This window comes from Calliopsis andreniformis, chromosome 12 (assembly GCF_051401765.1).
Source record: "Calliopsis andreniformis isolate RMS-2024a chromosome 12, iyCalAndr_principal, whole genome shotgun sequence".
Taxonomy (NCBI): domain Eukaryota; kingdom Metazoa; phylum Arthropoda; class Insecta; order Hymenoptera; family Andrenidae; genus Calliopsis; species Calliopsis andreniformis.
The window spans coordinates 2752697-2774069 of record NC_135073.1 but is presented as its reverse complement, the minus strand read 5'-3'; the positions used below and the strand labels follow the sequence as shown (position 1 = coordinate 2774069).

Genomic DNA, 21373 nt, shown 5'->3' with positions numbered 1-21373 from the left:
CACGACAATTTTTTTGTCTGCTCATCAAGATATGTGGATTTCTGTTAGGGATGGGATTAAGGGTACAACAAATAGTATTAATAGGTATACATGCATATAACGTCTACTTTTAATACAAAACATACCGCACGTTTTATCTTCCACAGTCTTATGCACTATTTATAACATTGGAGAACACAGTTTTTTCATATAAACACTGATGAGTGCCGTATATGCTATTTTTCATCCGGAATTTAAATGTGTAATGAACACTTTTCTATCTTTTGCACCTCTTTGATATACAATTTTTTTCAAATTTATTTGCAGAATTAATAGAAGTATATTTTTTTAACAGCGAGGATATGTAAATTTAGTGTCACTTCAATGTGTCGTTGGCTGACTACGATTGGACTTATCTCCTCTTTCTAGATAATTACATTCTAATTATGTTTTAGTATTTCTTTTGGAATGAAGTTTTTAGAAGAAAAAGGTCTCTCATATTCATTACTTTCAAGACTGTACTTATCTATTTAAAAGTTTATATAAAGATTGTTACTGCTCAAAATCTAGTCTGATAGAAAAAAAGTCAGAAATACATTTAAATTCTCTATAAAACATGCTATATCAGCTATAATATCCCATATGACAGGAAGCTAGTTTTTTAATCTAAATTATTCTACATGACCTCAGCACCTTTCTCATAACTTTCAAAATTCGGCACTCGAATCTCAAGCACCTACAAATACACTAATTATTTTAAATTTCAGTCCCATTTTCATGTCACTTAGTCTATTCAATAAACTACCCATTCACTTCGATTACACTAAATAGACACGAAAACAAAAAATCAATTGAAGCTGAAACACATATAAAACTTGATCCCATCACTAAAACGAACGATGTTCCCCCAAAAAATTGTATTTGTTTGGAAACGTCTAAATGTGTCTTCATACACATATTCTCATGAAAATCGACGAAATCAGAATGCTCGAGATGCTATCGCTACCAGCAAGACGCAGCCAATGGGCACTGTCTTGAAGCTCTCGAGTAGATTTTCCACGTATCGATCCATCGTGAGAAACGTCACGACGACACCTCACGAATGATAACGATATTAAAAACGATTTGTTTTGCATTTCAGCCACATCGATCTGCGTTCAAACCCCAATTGGATGGTTCCGCATTCCCGCCACGCTTCGACCTGCAGCCCGATGGTGAACTGTAAAGATCGATGCGACCAACTTACCCGTTAGAGAGACTTAAATCGCAACGACAACTTGACAAAAACGAAAAAATATTGATCGCAACCTGCGAACCTTCATCGTGTCATCTCGCCGGAACAAATTCAGCCCATCATCTTCACACCCTACACGCATATCACTCGTACATGCATTGATGTATAAAAAATAGAGCAGAAAACACGAAATAGTACACTTTCGCGATCTTTACTTTCATCGATACGAGAATGTACATGCTTGGTTACATTGTCAGTTTCGAAACTATACAAAAATAGCATAAAACAAGCAAACTAAAAAAAAGAAAAAATGCGAACAAATAAAGGATTTTCCTCGTTTGAACATTTTGGGATGCATTCAATTGAAATCCAGAGAACACATCGGGGGGAAGATGGGTGGGGGAATTGTTTATAATTGTTTAATCTTTCACCACTCGCGTTGACGGTCGAGGAAAGAAAGAGCGAATGAAAGAGTGAGAGTGGGAGAGCAAGAGAGATAACGAGAGAAAGGTAAGATGCGAGCGGTCGAGACGAGAGGCGATCAAGAGCCAGTAAGAACAATAAAAAAACGTTGTACTGTGCATATACGTGGCAGAAAGGAATACATGTGTATACTGGTATACGCGCGAATCAAGCGGACGAATCATATATTTAAAAAATATATATATATATCCATTGCAAAAAAACGGAAGAGAAACCAAAGGAACGAGATTACACGAGTTTTTTCAGAAGACGAGCAACGAACACGAATTCAAATACTAGTCGTGGATTTGCACGGCAGCTCGCATATTATACATGTCATTCAAATGATAATCCTATCCTATAAACTTAATTGTAATTTATAAAGAGAGCCGAAATATGTATTTATTAAAGTAAATAAGCAATAAATAAAGTTAAGAACTAAACGTGATCTGCATCCTTTCGTGTACCCTTTCCTTTCCTTGTTCCCTCTTTTGCGTCATAAGGATGGGATTATAGAAATCGAAGATATTGTTTATGCACTGATCTACGTCAGAAGAACATTCCGGTTATAGTTTTTTTCACTTGCAAGGAAACTTTATAGCGAATGAAGCGTTTCCAACGTTAACTTAGGTACATGCTGATAAGTCACATTTATATCGTCAAAAATGCGAGTGAGCATATGGGAGCAACTGCTTTTAGATCATTTTAAAACTTAGTGGATTGTTTTTGCAAAATAAAAATTGTCTCTTTTCCTAAATTCTATTAAAGCAGGTCATTTGACTCTGAGTCAGGATATTCTTCTGTTACTACTAAACATTTTACCATCAAAAAGTTCTCAGAAGCCGAAGTGATTCAGCATATTTCCTTGTTAGAAAATTTTTCGCCGGAAAGCAAATTCAGTTTAAATGTTACAAAGTACACTCGTCGATCAGAAATGAAATCTTTATACATATTCTTAAAAGTATATCTTATTTTAAGATTGAAAGCCTTTTTGAGATCGGTATGAGGGTGGGTTCTTGTGAGTAGTAGCGTTATGCGAAAAGGTGTCACGTAACGTGGCGTGAGGTATAGCGTGTCACGCTTCGTGAGTTATGCAGCGTGAGGTCACGGGCTGTCATTTCTGAGACGACGACGTGGGGGACTTCAATTTCCAGTGAATAGGAACTTCGATCGTTTCGGAGATTCAGGAATAGATTGTTTTAAGATTGTTTGTTTTAAGGTGAGGTGTTATGAGGGCTGTCTTGTAGGTTAGTTTTTGCGGTTACGAAATTGCTATATTAGATTTTCAATCTCCCTGTCTCTTGCGTGTAAGCGAAGTCTGTGAATTTTTGTATGATGGAATATATCATTAATTATAAGATATCCAGCAGATAGAAATAATCATATTTAATTTTTATGTAAATTCCTACTAAATTTTAGCTGCTGAAGTGTATGTATCAATTGTTGCTTTTAGCAAACAAAAAATTAAAACATTCTAAAAAATTAAACTCCATTCAAACTTTTAAGCTAATCGTTAAGCCATAAGGTAAATCATTTGTATTTGAAAATTTTGGCAAAGTCAATAATTTACATCATAAACAAACAAATTGTATGCTTAACTACCTATAAATTTCTTAGCAGACTTGAAAATGATTTAAGTTATTAGAGAAAGTACTTAAGTATCTAAATACTTCCTCTCTTACTGAATTAATTAGGGAAAAGTTAAAGAAAATAAAACTATGATTTCGATATAAAAGTATAATTTACAAATCTGCTTTTAACTTTAATTTACTTAACTCTCATTTCAAACATTCTACTACGTACCTACTGCATTTAATAAAATATAAATTATTCATTTATGATCATAGATTAAAAAAATTATCTATAATTACTAATTTATTTCAATAATCGATCACAGAGGTAATCATAATATAATTAGATACAGCTGAACTGTGGTCGTAAATTCAGGTTGAGTGAATTTCTATTTTTGAAAAATGTCAGCTGAGCAATTCAACTCGATGCTGGTTGAGAGACAATTCCTGACCTGCCGATTCTTCCTCTCGTAAAAGACGGTCTATGTATACCGAAGTTCTGACTGGAGCCCTGGCCGGTTATAACCGCTCACGACTTCCGATTGACCAAAAATCCTGACCGCTTAACCGCTCAAACTTCTCACTAACCCTGGAAGCGGCTCGTGTCGTTTTGGTCGGCTCTCTGACCTGACCGTGACCGTAGCCATAATTCTTTCGGTCTCAACTCCTTGGTTTTTGGAGCGTTTAATTCTACTCGCTTTGTAAGCGATTTATAGAATGGTTAGCGTATTAAAACATAAAAATGAATTACAAGTTTCAATAATGTAATTTCATACAAAAAAAAGACAGTTTATCTTAACACCTATTAATTTTTTCCGAATCTTATATTTGTTTGTATTGTTACGAGCCGAGGGCTAGGTGGTCTGACCGAGGGTCAGGGTTTTGGAATATTGTTATTTTTTCGTGGACAAATCAACGGGTAACTTTGCACTCGTTGGGAGCCACCTCACGGATGTGGACGAACCAATGCGCAACTGCCAACACCGGGAGCCACTTGTAGGTTAGGAAAAGGACCTTCGCAAGGATTGCGAAGATGTTAATATAGCCTCGTAACTTTTAAATTTACAATATATATCTCGAGCGGTAAAGATATATTATTTGTGGGATCGTTTACGCGTTCGCTTCTTATTGGATTTAGGAAAGGTTTTGATTGAACTAAATCCAATTTAACAAACCTTATAAAACTGTATATAATTACACGTTTGAGTTGACTCGAAGGAATACAAGTGTTTATGATTTTACGTGTCGCGGAACTAAGTCCTCTCTCTCTCGATTACGCACAGAGGTATGCGGGGGACGCGTCGTTAAGACTACGTTACAGTGAGTTTTTACGTACTGTACTCAAAGATTTTTGCTTGAAGGAGAACTAATGCTCGATCTTGCTTTCCGGTCTAAGCCACGTACTAACTTCAAAACTGGATTACGAGTGAGCCCGCTAGACCGAGTTTCTTAGCCTTTTTATAGTCAAAAATCTATAGGGAAAATGGTGGGGACTCGGTTGCATCGCAGAGTTTCCAAGAAAATTGAGAGATATTAATTTCGAAGAAAATCTATTAATTGGGTGCAACGGAAATGCCTATCGGCTCTTACATGGTGACTTCCAGGCATAGTCAAAGGTCAACGGAAGGAGCTTTGAATCGAGCCCTTTCATAGTTACTTTACGTAACTCGTCTGGACTCGTAACAGTATGCACATACTTTATATTTACATTATTGTTTTGCATTTCCTTGAGCTTCAAACTACAAGGAATTAGGCAAAAATAGGTTAGTTTGTATCTAGGTCCCAGGTTTATCACCGCAACGCCAATTATTAAAAGTGTGAATGATCGATACACTGCTGTTTTATTGGAATCGCTATCTCCCACCGTTAACTATACTGCACGACAGCCGGCAGGGTTCACAAACGTAATGGCAAGGCAGGGGCGCATTCACGCACAGACGGTGGAAGCCAGGGATGGCACGTAACCTGTTGTTTTGCTTGTTAGTAATGGCCAGTAACGGCACACTAGTTATGAACTTCTCAGTTCCCACCCCATTCGAAAAGTTTTCATTCTACCACGTGACGTCATTGCATAGAAGGGACTTATGGAACAATAGCCTCTACTCTATCTCGTGACGTTACTCGGCAGAAGAGACGACAGGTTGCATATCAATCCTGGTGGAAACAGACACTTCTTATTAGAGACAGAAAATTCTTATTGTTAATGAACAACATTTATAAGACATTTTTTTAGAGCATTTTCGCAAATCCAGTACAGACAATTTTATTAGCGTTCGACTCGTTAAACGTTTCTACTTAGAAGTTTGCTTAGCGTTTGCAAATCCTCTACAAACTCTGGCCATAACATTTCCAGGGGGTTCGATAAGCATTTCAAGAGAGTGAGCGTTTAGAAAGCGTTCTAGATAGTTTTTAAAGCATACAAACGTTCAAGAAAGCTCTTATTAAACTTCCAAGAAACGCTTATCAAACATTCAAGAAACACTTATTAAACGCTTAAGAACGCTCTCTAGTCTTCACTCATTTTGGCTAGGATAAACGAAAATTTTGTGGTGTATTATAGTATTCAGAATTTCCACCATTTGCCTGGTCAATCGCTTGATTTTTTAGTGCCTGTCGTCTCCGAGAAAATTCTGCTCTTCGTTTATGCACATCAATTGGTTTTAAATAGGAGTTGGCACCCTTTTCTTTGCTTAGCATTGGTAATATTTCGTCTGCGTCTTCTAAGTTTGAGGTGGGTAATGGAACCTCGAAATCAATTTGTTCTTGAAGTATTCTGGGTCTCTCGTATTCATGGGTATGTAAAGAACCGTGATCCGGAGCAGACAACATTATCAAGTAATCAGTTTTATCACTTTCTAACATCATTCGATTCATCTCCACGTAAGGAGCATTTAAATTGATGTAGTGCTGAAATTGTATAAACATTTTTTTTAATACTTTGGGTGAGGATGCTAACAAATAGTTTGGTTTATCAGAAGTTTTAAAAACATTTTAGTCTATCCACCATATCTTATTGTTAGATGGAACATAAAATGTTTTATATGAATGTTTTTTATTTTCCTCTGTTTTAGAGTAATTATTTCTTTTAATTGAAATATGACGAATACCTAATAAGTAAAGAAACGGATACTTTTTGGTACTATCATATCTAGTTTTAGGTACATATGGAGATCATTTATATAGTAAAATAATAGTAGTATAAAGAACGAAAGACTTACCGCCTTCACATTTTCTTCCAATAACTTATCTATATTTCCAACTAATTCGGTAAAACTTGGGCGTAGATTGGGTTTGGCTTTCCAACATTGAAGCATTATATTGTAGCTATAAAATTAAAATTAGATTTTGAATGAAAAATTCGCTATCTTTTTTCCATAATATTATATTATATAGTAAATTAAACTTACACTTCAGGTGTAGCATATTCAGGTTTTTCCATTCTATATCCTTCTATCAATTTTTGGTACTGTTTCTCAGCTTCCATTCCTGGATATGGCGTCTCAGCTAAGGTGAAAAATTCCCACAGAACTATACCAAATGACCAAATATCTGACTGTGTTGAGAAAATTCGATCTCTAATTGATTCAATTGCCATCCATTTTATTGGTAGTGGGCCATCGCCTTTCTTTTTATAATTATCATCCTTATACATAGTTTTTGCTAGGCCAAAATCGCAAATCTTAACTATATTATTTTCAGCCAACAAAATATTTCTTGCTGCTAGGTCACCATGTAACACCTGAATTTTACATATTTATGCTTAGTAAAATATTTAATAAAAGAAAAAAGAGTTAGACTTGTCAAAAACAATTGAAATTTACTTTTCTTTGACTGAGATATTCCATTCCTCTTGCAACTTGGAATGCCCAAGATAATAAATCTTGCGTACAAATAGGTTTTAAGTTATGATCCTTATAATCGCCACGATAATTGGATCTCCATCCTGGCTGGGATGAATTGTTGCTGAGAACGCCACCATCTGGTGTCATGCTAACGCCATTAGAATCCACTGTACCTTGATAATGTACCGATTCAGTGGCAGAATTTGCGCTAAGACTACGGGAAAATGACAATGCCATATATTTTATCCTGTTGTGCAAATAGAAGAAAACAGAGATAACACCCCAAACCCTTTGCATGCACAATAATCAGTATTTTTGATATGCTGTTACTAATTAGACATAAAAGGCACAAATTATTTTGTTTATACTAATTAACATTATTAAATCCAAGTAACAATATTATAACCAAGTAACATTTCATTCAAAGATTAGAAAAAATGTTAATGTATCACATTATGAAGTTAGAATTTACTTCAACATTTCCAATAATATTATTGTAAAACATTTAATTCAATTTTAATTAAACAGCGCTTTGAACTGAGCGTTTCTTTTAATGTTATTTTCTATTAATAATTAACAAAGTGCATATAAAATCTATGTGAGGGACAAACCTGTTGTTACTGCTAATATTAGAACTTCTGGTTAGAAGATCTATACCAATACTAGAATCAAATTTTCCAGTTGATGGATTGATTTGATTAATAAAATCAGATCTGTGAGATAGTAAATAATTATGCAAGCTCCCAAATCGACAGTACTCAACAATTACTAGTAGCTCTCCTGTTGAAATAAACAATAATTATAATTAGTATTTTCTGTGCGTATATAACTATTTATATAAAGATAGTATTAAAAAATCTACAATTTTTATGTATATGTGTATACACAGATAATATCTTCCACTTGTAATATTGATATTGACTAGGATATAAAGTAATGAAAAGAAATAAGATAACTGTTAGTAAAAAGTAGAAATAGTAGATAGATAAAGAGAATAAACTTTTAACTGAATACGTACGTTTCGAAATGTTTTTTGTACAAGCACCGAGTAAATTAACAACGTTTAGATGTTTTCCAAGGTGAACCATAATTTTGAGTTCGCTGGCGAGCGCTCTGGCATATGTGGAATCGGCTGTACGGCGAATCATTTTTACAGCTACAGTAGTAACTGGTTCATTTTCACAAATTCCTTGAGCATCTGCTTTCATGACAACACCGAAAGCACCACTTCCTAACTTTTTCCCTAATATCACAGAAAATAATGCTATTGAATGATATATAAAAGCATTAATTATGCAGGGTGTTTGACAACACAACAGATGCCAACAATTTGAAGAAGTAATTCTGTACGCCAAAAATGACGGAAAACAAGACGAATAAAAGTGCATTTGAGACCTCATTTCAGAGTTTTTGTTTGTTGAGAAAACGCATAAAATTTAGACGCTTTTGCAGCAATTAATAACTGTAACGAAGCCTTAAACACATGTTCTAATTCTTTATTTTCGTCTTATTTTAGTACATAGAATCACTCCCTAAAATTTTTGAGATCTGTCGTCAAACACTACGTATTTTGTAACAGGAGTGAAAATACATTAATTATAACACCTAATCTACATTTTAATTTGTCTTAACGTTTAGTATTAGTATTCACTTTGTAAAATATTAGTGTTACGTCAAATTTTTATTATCTTTATTTGCTTGTTTATAATTTTCAACACCTACACTATAAAAATAACTTTACCTAATTTTAATCTTTCTCTGGGAAATTCCCATTTCTTATCATAAGGAAGTAATTCAGCTTGATCATCCACAGTTAAATCTGGATTTAAACACTCTATGGCCCCTTCTTCAAAGTGCTTTAATCCAGCTTCCTTTTGTTCTCTTTTCATAATCTGAAATAGCATAATATTCGCCACAATTCTTAATTAATTTTTAAAGATTTTATCTTTCAATTCATGATACTGTTCAAATTGGAAATCACCTTTTTATGGCAAACTTTGATTGTGAAATAAATAACCAAAATTAGTATCACAAGGACTACGACAACAATCAATATGATCAGTCCTTTAGGGAGTTCCGTTCCTATAAAAATGTTATCATAATATCATTAATAATGGAAATTCTCGCATGGATTACGAAGATTGATTATTTTTTAATGTAATAAATTACGTTTTACTATTATCTGTTGATAAGCCTCTACTTTTCCTGCTCGATTTTCTGCTCGACATAAATACTTTCCACTATCACTTTCTAAGAAATAAGTAATATAAAGTTCTTGATAATCATGAAGAAACAAATATTGTTCATTGGCTTTTATTATTGCGTCGTCCTATGAATAGTAATTAAGGAACGTGTAATTTATACTGTTAATAGTGTTCTAAGACTATTACCCATTATTATCCCTTACTTTGTACCAAGTAATATATGGTTTAGGCATTCCATCTGCGAAACATTTAAGGGTCACAGGTTTAGGGCCATTTGTACTTAAATCGATTGTCGTTTCATTCGCTTCCATGTTGGTATTCGTAAAACTGGGTTTCCAAATGTCTAAAAAGAAATAACAGTAGTCAATCTGCAACTCCTTAATGAATGCAACAGTGTGTTAAATAGAATAGAAATAATCACCTAATACATGGAGTATATAAACTTGTACTGTAGGCTGCCATGACTCATATTTTTCACATATGTACAATTTCGCATCCCCCTTCGTTGCATTTTTAATCCTTAATGTCAAGTTATCATAGCATGTAGTTGTATAGTGATCGATCGTCACTCTACCTGACAAATTAAGAAAAATAATTATCTAATGAAAGTGTACCTCTTGTATAATATACATTTGCTGAATTATTTTGTTATTGGTACAGTTATTGAACAAAAATATTTACTATTTTCTAGAACGGGAGTACGATCCTCGCTTAGCCACTTAATGTTGCCAGTTTCAAAATAGCCACGTCCATTGAAATAATTAAGGGTAGCAACACAAGTTAACTCAACATTATCGCCTTCGATTACTGAAATCTCATTCTTGGGTAAAATATCTTCTGTAATTACACCTAAAATAGAATTAACATGTTTTACGTAACGAAATAACTGAACTAAAAAGCTTAAAAAGAAATTCTGAGCATAGATTCAACAAGGGTGTAGAGTCATCTCAAGCTCTCTTTGCAGAGATCAGCTCTGAAATGAGAAACCTCTACTTTTACACATGTATGGGCGTCAACAGCTGTATACGTTACCCTATACTAATTATATTATCTTTTACTTGTAAAGTAATAATTATGTACACCTCACATCCAACATAAAGGACAGCATTTTCACTGTGTTGTAAATACGAGCTTCAAGAGAATAGTTTCCTCCATCAAACACAGACAAATGATTAATTCTTAAGATCGTTGAAGAGGGTGACATTTCAATCACGAACTTTTTTTCTTCTGAATCATTCAAATCTTCTGTGATTTCCTTTCCTTCCGGACTCAGCCTGCAGAATTATAGAATTATTTTTTATATTCCCTAAAATATATAAAATATTACTGCTGATTTTTTATGATTTGTTAATTATTGTTTGTCATTAATTATCTTAAAGTTACAATTTTTGTTTATTCTCATATACAAAAAAGCTGCGCATGTCTCGGCTGAAGCTATAAGGAGGAACGTCTTGTTGCTTCTTGTTATTGTACGTTCGAAAAAGTTTCTAACAGACACCCACATATAGAAAGATTTTGATCCCACTGAAGTTATAATTATATAATAATATAATCCAAGAAACACTTGGAAAGCAGAAAACTGGAGACACATCCGGTAACAAGCGACGACTTTTTCAAGATTCATGGAGTAGCAACAAAATGTTTTTCACTGTTAGTTCAGTAAAAATATAGTTGTGAGCTCGCAATTGCTCTTGCTATGAATATATAACGTTTTTATAGCTTTTTTGTCGTTTATTTCGAACCCTTGTCCGTGTATTTCCTCAAAAGTTAACAAACAATGTAGTAGCAAAAATCTTTCTCGGAATACAAAAAAAATATATTTAGATATGTACATCCTTTAAGATTTATTTGAAAAAAAGCTGAATCCTGTATCTTTTATACATACTCGGCTCGGTTCGGATTTCAAGTTGCTCGGATATTCAAGTTTGCCGACACACTTAATACCTAATCAAAAGTGCTCAAAACATATGCATCTGTGAGAATTTGTTAAAGAGCAACTGTTGAATTTTTTTAGGTAAACGTTTTTCTTTATATGTAGCACGTTTTATTCAATCTTTATACATTTTTCTCATGCAAGAAAATGAGTAATATAAAAATACAGCTAACATCTCAAAAATTAAAATATCGATTTTCAGCTGTCATTATTTTCTTACATATAATTTAATTTATATAATTTATATAATTTAATATAGTATCTAAATAGCTCCTTCTGAGACCTTTGACTTTGCCTGGAAGTCACCATGCAAGGGCTGATAGGCATTTCCGTTGCATCCAATTAATAGAATTCTCTGAAAACCAATATCATCAAACTTTTCTCGGAAACTCTGCGATGCAGTCGAGTCCCCACCATTTTTCCCATAGATTTTTGAGTGTAAAAAGGCCAAGAAATTCGATCTAGCGAGTTCATTTCCAATGCAGTTCGAGTTTAGTACGCGGCTTAGACTGAAAAGCAAGATCGAGCATTAGTTCTCCTTCGACCAGAATCTTAGAGTACAGTACGTAAAGTAAAGTCACTGTAATGTAGTCTTAACGACGCATACCTCAGTGCGTGATCTAGAGAGAGAGGACTTAGTTCCGCGACACTTAAATTCATAAACACTTGTATTCCTTTGAGTCAAATTTAAACTCGTAATAATACATAATTTTATAAAGTTTGTTAAATTGGACTTAGTTCAATCAAAATCTTCCCGAAATCCAAGAAGTAGCGAACGCGTAACGATCCCACAATATTATGTCTTTGCCACTCGAGATATATTATAAATTTGAAAGTTACGAGGTTATACTAACAGCTTCGCAATTCTTGCGAAGGTTCCCTTTCCTAACCTATGTGAGAAACCCGGTCGACTGAATAATACAAGGTCTGCTATTTAACTACATAGCAATGTCTATTTCAAAAAGGTTACAGCAGTTAAAGACTCGCAAGCTGGACTGACAAAGGTTCGGAGTGCAGGAGAATATGAGTGAGAATTCTCACTTTTTGGTTGTACAGACATATACATATAAAGAGTTTGGATTTCGGTGGGGAATAGTTTTATGGACCTTTGGTCCTAAACAAGAAGCGAAATGAGTAAGATCTGCTTAAGCTTACTCAGTTGTTTTGAACAGTTCTCAAAAACAACCCTTATCGGAATGGGACGCTTCCGTGAGTCAAACGTAAGATTAGATAGGCTCCCAACACCTACAAGTGGCTTCCGGTGTTAGCCGTTGCGCACTCGGTTCGTCCATATCCGTGAAGTGGCTCCCAAGGAGTGCAAAGTTATTCGTTGGTTCGTCCACAAAATAATAACAAAATTCCAAAAATCCTGACCCTCGGTCAGACTACCTAGCCCTCGGCTCGTAACACACTCACTTTTTTTGTATAAGAGAAATATAATAGAGAAAATAGAGATTCATTAAATCGCGTTACACCTAAAAAAATTCGACAACTTCTCTTTAAAAAATTCCCAAAGATGTATGTGTTTTGAGCGCTTTTAGGTAGGTACTCCTAGTAGACGTTTTCCTTAAACTCTGTGAGAGTTCTCATCCTTGATAGTTTTAAGTTGAATAACTAGTATGCAACTTAGATAATAAGAATCATAAGTTAACATGGACTACATATACATGTTTTGTAGCATATTAGGTATATTACCAATGAAGGTCGGGTTGGACAGAAGCATTCACATTTACTACCCATTGCACACTATCACCAGGATTGCATCGGTAGTATGTATTTTCAACCAGAGGTGTGAGAGTCATAAATGTGGAGTTTCGATCTATGAAGAAAATAAATATTGTTTAACATTTATTTTGTATATAAAAATAAGAAGTACACGTAATAAGAAGTATTCATTGAAATTAATAATGACCAGTGTTTTTAATTATAGCAACGTGTAAGTTTTAAATTGTATAGAATGTGTAAAAGATAATGATTATAATAAATTAAGTTTTTGTTCTACATGCATAAGTGGTTTTGTACAATAATTTAATTAAGTTAACCAATTTTTTACAATTTTTCGTAAAAAAGTGATTACTTAGCGATTGTTTTTAAATTTAAGCCTATTGTATACAGTAACGTGCAAAAATTTATGGAAGTTATAGGTTTGCGTATTGTATTCTATTAGAAAATGTTTAAATAAAACTTATGATTAGAAAGACAATAAATTCTAATATAAAAAGAAGTATAAAGACATCTACATATGTATATGATTGAGAAACCTAGTTGTAACAATAACATTTTGTTAAGGCTACAGTATAAAATATCAACTGAATTTTTTTTTAACAAGTATTTTCGAAGATATTCTTCATTAAAGCAAATTAAATAATTTATTTCATTCCTGATCTCAGAAAAAATATACGTAACTATATTAAACTCTAGAAAATATATTTGAATGAATTTTAGAGAAGATACGGTAAGTAATCCACTTAAATTCGTCTGCTGATACATTTCAACTTATAACTAGGACATATTTCGATATCGTCAGCAGATCTATCTCTACAGGTAAAGAAAACTCATTTTATTGTACTTTTGGTATTTTTCTTATTATATGTACATTTTCATTTTTGCACTATTCAAGGTACCTTACAAAACAGAGGTAATATGAAAATATTACCATTCAGAAACTTTTACGCACTCCAACTATTGCAAACAAATAAACAGTGCTAATTCTCGTATAGGGGTATTTCAATTGAAAACATAAAACATATCTGCATCAAGGTCCGTACTGCAATTTGTATACATAGTTTAACCTTGTATTACGTGTCACAACATGTCTTTAACAAAAGAAAAAGTACCGAAAGAAAAAAATTACATCTTAGAATTTCAAAGGGGAAATTTTGGAAATGTAGCTGTATGTAAATATCGGAATGATTATTGTAGAGTAACGAAGCTAAATTAACACTTACCAATCACGTGTAAATAATAATTGATCTCTTCTCTCTTCTCTTTCTCTCCGTCTCGTTCTATTATACATGTGTAATAGCCCGAGTCCTCGTAAGCAGGGTTCCACAGTGTAAATCCAGATGTTCGGTTGAAAGAGTACTTATCAGGTTCAAGCTCCTGCGAAACATATTGCAATAGACTATACTTAATATTCTTATATACTTATCAGAATATAAATACTGTGACTAATTTTACTTGTAAAATTAACAATTGAAATTGGTGCTTTCGTTGTTAATTACCATCAAGATTCACAATTAGGGATAGTAAAGAATATTTACCGTTTCATTAAATTTTAGACGAACTGTCAAAGTAGGTGACGTTGGCCTGCAAGGGATTACAGCAATTTCATTGATGCCTACATATATTGGCTCGGATCTGCCCTGTTCGACAAATAAATTTTTGTCGGCTGAAACGAAACAGCTGATATATTTGTGGCTGTATTAAAAAACTGTTACACGTAAAAATAATAGGTTCACAAAGACACAAGTCCATAAGATAGTCAGTACTGAAGTCATTTTTAGCTTCATTCGAACTCTTATTTGAAACGGTTACGGTGGGAATGAATTTTATAACTACTGATTCAACAAGTAAGTAAATTTATTAAAATAATGTATCTATAGTTTTGGGATTTTGAAAAATGACTTTGAAAATAATGTTATGCACTTGCAAATCAAATAATTTGGTATTTTTCATTTTCTCTTAAAAACTAACATCTTCAGAAATACAATATTCTTTGTAAGAGTTTATATGTATAGTGAGCTAATGTCATTTCCATGTCCTCGCAACGCTGACGCGATGTCAGATGTGATAGAGAAACCGCTCGCTCCGACATATTTGAAGACAATATTCCGGTGATTTCCTCGTATAAAAAATTAAGAAATTGTATTATTTTACATTAATGTAATACCATATCTAAAAATGATTAACTATTGTAGAGAAATAATTTTTCTGAAAGAACAAATTAAGAAATTAAATTTAGGAAGCTCGTTGCGATTGTCAAATTTTGTTTCGTGTTCCTTTTTTAAAGTACTACTACTTGTAAAAAGAAGAAATAAGTATATTTCAAACATTTCTTAATGTTTTATGTATTGAAAAAAATAAGATTTGCTTTCTGTTCTCTGTTGAACTTTCAATCAAAATAATGTACTTAAATAAATTCATTTGTAACTAAAAATTTACTTACACTGAATATAAACGTAGACCCATCTGATACTTTGATCAAATTTGGGATTAGTGTCTTCGATGAAATGATACGCACAACCATACCATCCTGTATCTCCATACACAGTTTCTAGCCGTTGAAATCTGGTTGCGTGGAATTTTTCTTCATTGAATTCTTCACTGTATTCTTCATTGTCTTCTTCATTGTATTCTTCATTGTCTTCTTCATTGTATTCTTCATTGTATTCTTCATTGTCTTTTTCATTGTATTCTTCATTGTATTCTTCATTGTCTTCTTCATTGTATTCTTCATTGTCTTCTTCATTGTATTCTTCATTGTCTTCTTCATTGTATTCTTCATTGTATTCTTCATTATATTCTTCACAGCATTCTCTATGGTGTACTTTATTGTATTGTTCATTGTATTGTATTGTTTCAAACGCTGATGTGTTAACCTGTCGTTAAAAAAGACAGAAATTTACAAATAACGGTCAACAATCGAAAATATTTTTTCTTCGTATATCTTAATATTTCAATTTATTCATTATTATAAACAGAAATTTCCCATCAAACAAAAGTTTTCTACCTACTCATTTTGTGCCTTTTGATCTTTGATGATCATAGTTCAAAGTTAAACGTTTCATTTTATCCCACTTTCCTTTACTTACATTTTCGGTTGACTTAGGATAAACGAAGAAAATTTCATTTCGACCAAAACACGTTAAATTTAAAGGATCCCCTTCGTGTTTTATGATCTCATCAGTTTTCACTGACATAAAGGGCCTCATTGCTGTAAAACCTAATAACAAAAAAATAAAGCAATACATTTACTAATCAAGTTAATCTACGTGTCACACGATTGTCACGTTTATTTTTATGAATCCAACGACGATAAATCAAGTAATGTTTTACAACAAAAAGGCATCAGCAATAGTACCTCCAGGATGATGCAGGAATATATTGTAGCATAATATACATACACTGCCTAATCGTTTCTCTTATTTGCAGTATGCCCAATTTAAATACATATACAGGTGACTATTTCCATAAATAATAAAAATGAGAAAAAATGACTCAGACAAAAGTTGTATGATACTAAGGGGCACATACTATGATGATAACTATTTGACCTAGCAATGACCTTAGAGAGCCCTACGAAGGTCACTCTTAAATTTTTAACTTAAGTTTCTTAACTTTAATTTCCAAAGTTAGCGTGTCGCCGGCATTAGCGTTACGTGTGTGCCTTTGAGTGAAAATCTTGAGGACTACTGTCCGATTTTTTAGAGTTGAACCCTGGGGGTGCCAAGTGACCGGCGCTTGACTGTGAGGGGGACTCAACGACAAGTTGGGTGTGAGAGGTGATTTTGTTGGGTGACCTCTTCTTGTTATCTACTCTTTTTTTTTTGAATTTATGTGATTTTTGTTTCGCAATATTAATCTCCAGTAGTATATTAAACTGTGAGAGTTCCATTGCTGGAGGTTCATTCATAAATTGTTCAATTTGTTTAACAAACTGTTTAATTTATTTGTAACTTGCTTTTTCGATTTTATCAATTCATTTATTTGTTCTTACTTACTTTGTAACTATAAATATTTTCTTTTTATTGAATATACGTAATAAAAGACATTTAAGTTTGTTTATTTTACTATATTCGTAATTCCAATAATTTAAGGATCTCAGTGCAAGGCTCTGTATAGGATTAAAGTGTCGACGGATATGAATTTCACTTTACCACTGGTAAGTTGGGATTTACTAAAAAATAATGTTATGTCCTAGTTGATTTTGTATTACTTCTATAGCCGACCACTCGGGCCATATAAAGCACTATCTAATTATTCAGATTCTATCGCAAAATCAAATCGTGACAAATTTTATGTCAGGCTTCAGAAGAAAACGGACGGAGACTGACGAATGGATTCGGACGGACGGAGACGGACGAACGGATACGGACGGACGGACACGGACAGATTTGTGCGAATAGATCTTAAGTGTTTGTAGTGTCTTAGCACATTTTAGACCAGCTGCAAACGAGCGTTTTTTTCCGCTGCGTGTTATAGCAACAAGGACAATTCTCAATTTTCAATTCTGAGAAACAAGGAAAGACATACAAACGGAGTAACTAGGAGGCACGTTTGCGGCAAAGCAGGACTTCTTCTTTTAAAAATACGCAAACGTGACGCTTAGTTGCCTCGTTCGTATGTCTCTTTTTGTCTTCCACGCGAATAAAGAAATTCCTTTAAAGAAATCCCTTTAAAGAAAATCCCTTTTGTAAGTGTAGATCTGACTGCCAGAACTGAAAGAAAGGTGCCAGGAACTGAAAAAAGAATCACATTTAATAGGTAAGGAATCGGTTTAATAATTATGAATTGTTAATGAAAAACAAGTTGTTTTTAAATGTTCTACTTTACAACACTCCAAACGATGCTACGGTTTACAAATTTTTGGTTGATGTATTACATATCAATTTAATATTAAATTCAATCCGTGTGTACTCCCTTCACTTCAAAGAAAAGTCATTTAATAAAAGTGATTCTATAGTTACATTGAAGAGAATGTATTGCCAAAGATAAGCTCTAACTAATGATAATCATTTTTATTAAGTATCTTATAAAATAATATAAATGTTCAATCGTGCTAATGCATAACTATAGCTTATAGTTCATCAGACAAGTAAAGAAAGGTCTTCAACTCTGTTACGAGCCGAGGACTGGATAGTCTGACTGAGGGTCAGGGTTTTTGGAATATTGTGATTATTTCGTGGACGAACCAACGGGTAACTTTGCACTCGTAGCGAGCCACCTTACGGATGTGGACGAACCAGTGCGCAACGGCCAACACCGGGAGCCACCTTAGGTTCCAGGTACGTTTTCGTGGACGAACCGACACTCAACTTGGCGAGTATCGGGAGTCACTAGGATGGAATAAAGACTGTGGACGAACCAGCGAGTAACTTTGCACTCGCCAGGAGCCACGGGACGTGGACGAACCAGTGCGCAATGGCCAACACCGGGAGCCACTTGTAGGTTAGGAAAGGGACCTTCGCAAGGATTGCAAAGATGTTAGTATAACCTCGTAACTTTTAAATTTATAATATATCTCGAGCGGTAAAGATATAATATTTGTGGGATCGTTACGCGTTCGCTTCTTATTGGATTTAGAAAAGTTTTTGATTGAACTAAATCCAATTTAACGAACCTTATAAAAATGTATATTATTACACGTTTAAGTTTGACTCGAAGGAATACAATTGTCGATGAGTTTACGTGTCGCGGAACTAAGTTCTCTCTTTCTAGATTACTCACAGAGGTATGCGGGGGACGCGTCGTTAAGACTACGTTCCAGTGAATTTACTTTACGTACTGTACTCTATGATGCTACTCGAAGGAGAACTAATGCTCGATCTTGTTTCCAGTCTAAACCGCGTACTAAACTCGAACTGGATTGGAAATGAGCCCGCTAGACCGAATTTCTTGGCCTTTTTGTAATCAAAAATCTATGGGAAAATGGTAGGGACTCGGCTGCATCGCAGAGTTTCCGAGAAAAGTTGAATGATATTGGTTTCAAAGAAATCTATTCATTGGGTGCAACGGAAATGCCTATTGGCTCTTGCATGGTGACGTCCAGGCAAAGTCAAAGGTCAACGGAAGAAGCTTTGAATTGAGCCCTTTCATAGTTACTTTACGTAACTTGTCTGGACTTGTAAGACGGTACTAGGGGAACTCCCCCTATAAATCTCCATCCTTCTATCTTGGCAACACAGTTCTGATGCTTCATATAATATTAAACATACAGGGCGATTAGTTTAATTGGAAAACCTCCGAGTGTTGGCAACATTTATTGTAATTGATGTTAGCATGGTAAGTGTTGCCAACATTCATTAGAGTTCTAAAAAATAAAAATCGAGGAAAAAGAATTGAAAAATGGCGATCTTATATTGTAGTAATACTGGAATAATAATCATATTAATTCAGCAGATAAATATCACTAATACTATTGTTCTCAATTTCTTTCACATTTTTCAATTTGATGATACACCACAGTAAAAAAATAAAAATCAATGATTTCCATAGTTTCTACGGATTTTACGCTATTGTTATGCGTACTAAAACATTGGAAATCGTGTACAAATGTTTGTTTCCTAAGAAATGTAAAACTAACCCGTAAATGCCACATGTTGCAAAATGTAATCCGTAAAAACTACGTAACCAGCGATTTTTATTTCCTTAACTATAGCGCATTAAACCAAAAAGTAGCCAACAAATTCTAGATAAGAGAATAAGTAAACATGCAATTATCGTTGAAACTCACCCATTGGGAGAAGAATTCACTTGCTGCTTGAACACTTACTCCACTGGGTCACCCTGCCGACCTCAGTCGTTGAGGGATAAAGTAGTGGTGGCGTAGAGGCTGCTGATTGCAGGTATACAGTGCCACAGAAATACATTTTACGTTTATAACACTCCGAGGTCACTCATACTGATCACTTCATTAAAGGAGTATTTGACCTCCTAACCACTGACAACTGCGGAAAGCACCAAATTAAAAACCCCACAGTCGTGTGATTATTTTGGAACAAGATCGCTCCTACGTTTAAAAATAATGTGGCCCTGAAATGTGGCGGTCGGTTATGGTATTAATTTTAAAAGTTAATAACTTAACAATGGTTTGAACTGTTTTGAAAACTTTTCGATGTCAGCTATAAGAATATACAGTGAAAAATATAGAATTCTATTTAAAAATTCAAATGTAACCTTTACAGGGGTCAAGGTCATCTGAAGGTCAAATCATTGTCATCGCCATATTTGCTCCTTAATGCTATAACTTTGGTCTAAAACATTTTGTTGTATTTTTAATATTTAGAGAATAAATCACATGTAGACATTTAAACCGGACATACTGTACATTACCTACTTGTGTACATAGTTCCGGGTCCGTATAACCGTGTAATTCGGAATTCGTGTACCTGCGTAGATTCGGATCCGAGTATCCGTGTCCTACTATACACGCATTCATACACGGATATTTTAATTTCATGTGTACACATGTATTGAAAATGGGGATCTCTAAATAAACACGTTCCATGCCATGTGTGCCGTTCTTGATACACGTCCAAAACTCCGAAAGTTTCTGACCACGTGGCATTGCGTAAGACACCTACGTTCAGTTAACGGCGAGCTGCATGGTTGGCAGTTTTTAGATGGATCGTTAGTTTCATCTTGGCACGGAACGTGTTAACAGTATTTTTGTTGGTCGACCATTTGAAGTTTCAAGTTGTGTGCGTCCATAAATTTTGTCTTTTAACTGAGAACATGCCAAAGTATTCATTCATAAAATGAGACAAATTGACAAATTGAGTCTTGTCTTGTTTCAGCGGTGGATTAAAGACGCGAATGTGTATGTATGTACTATTCGTGTCTCATGAAAAGTCCCCTCGTAAGCATTACCCCTAACGCTTTCCAAGAGACTTCTCATGAGACGGGTATAATACAAGTCGAATACGCGATGCAACTTCGAGGCTGGTGGGTGGGTAGAAGTCAACGCTGATTCGTTGAACCACTACGATACCCGAGTCACTAATGACTAGCGCCGCCGCTGTGAATCAGAAGTGATTTCGGCTTCGTTCTCTAACTCGTGAATGGTGCTTCTCCCACGCGACACACCCCCTACTCACTGGGCTCGAACCAATTATCTACGAATATTTAGTCGTGAATTCTCACAGGTCCTTGGTCATTCCCTATCTTTATCTGATATCTGTCGTCTTTCCTTCTCAGCGGAACCACCTAGCGCTATTTTAATAACGGTTGACAACGGTGTCGAATCCTATTGGTAATTTAGGGACGCTCGTGTCGCACAGAAAAAATGGCAGACAACTCGGTTTCATTTAACTCAAACTCCAAACAGGTTAAACAATTCTGAACTACCTCGTAACTTCTTGCGTCTTTTCCATGGCGGCTAGGGAAAGTGTCGAATCTTATTGGTAATCTAGGGAGATCTCCGGTGC

General features: G+C 34.4%; 2 protein-coding genes across 16 annotated transcripts in view; one reads left to right on the top strand and one right to left on the bottom strand.

Moving 5' to 3' along the window:
• Mhc (myosin heavy chain) overlaps window positions 1-2123 on the top strand; it is a 47857-nt gene extending 45734 nt beyond the window's left edge. For all 15 annotated transcript variants that reach the window (XM_076389990.1, XM_076389989.1, XM_076389994.1 and 12 more), the window contains one exon: window positions 1121-2123. In XM_076389990.1, coding sequence (XP_076246105.1) covers window positions 1121-1204 — 84 coding nt within the window. In that variant the 3' untranslated portion in view covers window positions 1205-2123. The remainder of the gene's footprint in view (window positions 1-1120) is intronic.
• A 3649-nt stretch (window positions 2124-5772) lies between these two features.
• Window positions 5773-19713, bottom strand: LOC143185987 (platelet-derived growth factor receptor alpha-like). The gene is made up of 19 exons (XM_076389339.1): window positions 19681-19713; window positions 16040-16170; window positions 15394-15826; window positions 14489-14616; window positions 14174-14327; window positions 12921-13044; window positions 10373-10566; window positions 9974-10141; window positions 9714-9866; window positions 9496-9635; window positions 9258-9417; window positions 9070-9170; window positions 8830-8980; window positions 8107-8331; window positions 7700-7868; window positions 7068-7335; window positions 6654-6985; window positions 6465-6570; window positions 5773-6153 (listed from the first exon to the last, which is right to left on the bottom strand). The coding sequence occupies exons 1-19, from the start codon at window positions 19682-19684 to the stop codon at window positions 5773-5775; spliced, it is 3522 nt and encodes a 1173-aa protein (XP_076245454.1). The 5' UTR covers window positions 19685-19713.
• Window positions 19714-21373: the final 1660 nt, after the last annotated feature.

Bases quoted from the DNA above. Each gene is read 5' to 3' on its own strand.
- LOC143185987 (XM_076389339.1), bottom strand. The intron at 9,171-9,257 runs GTAATTTATTAC...ACATTTTTATAG, and splicing joins TCAACAGATAATAGTAAAAC to GAACGGAACTCCCTAAAGGA. The intron at 8,981-9,069 runs GTGATTTCCAAT...ATGCTATTTCAG, and splicing joins TCAAAGTTTGCCATAAAAAG to ATTATGAAAAGAGAACAAAA.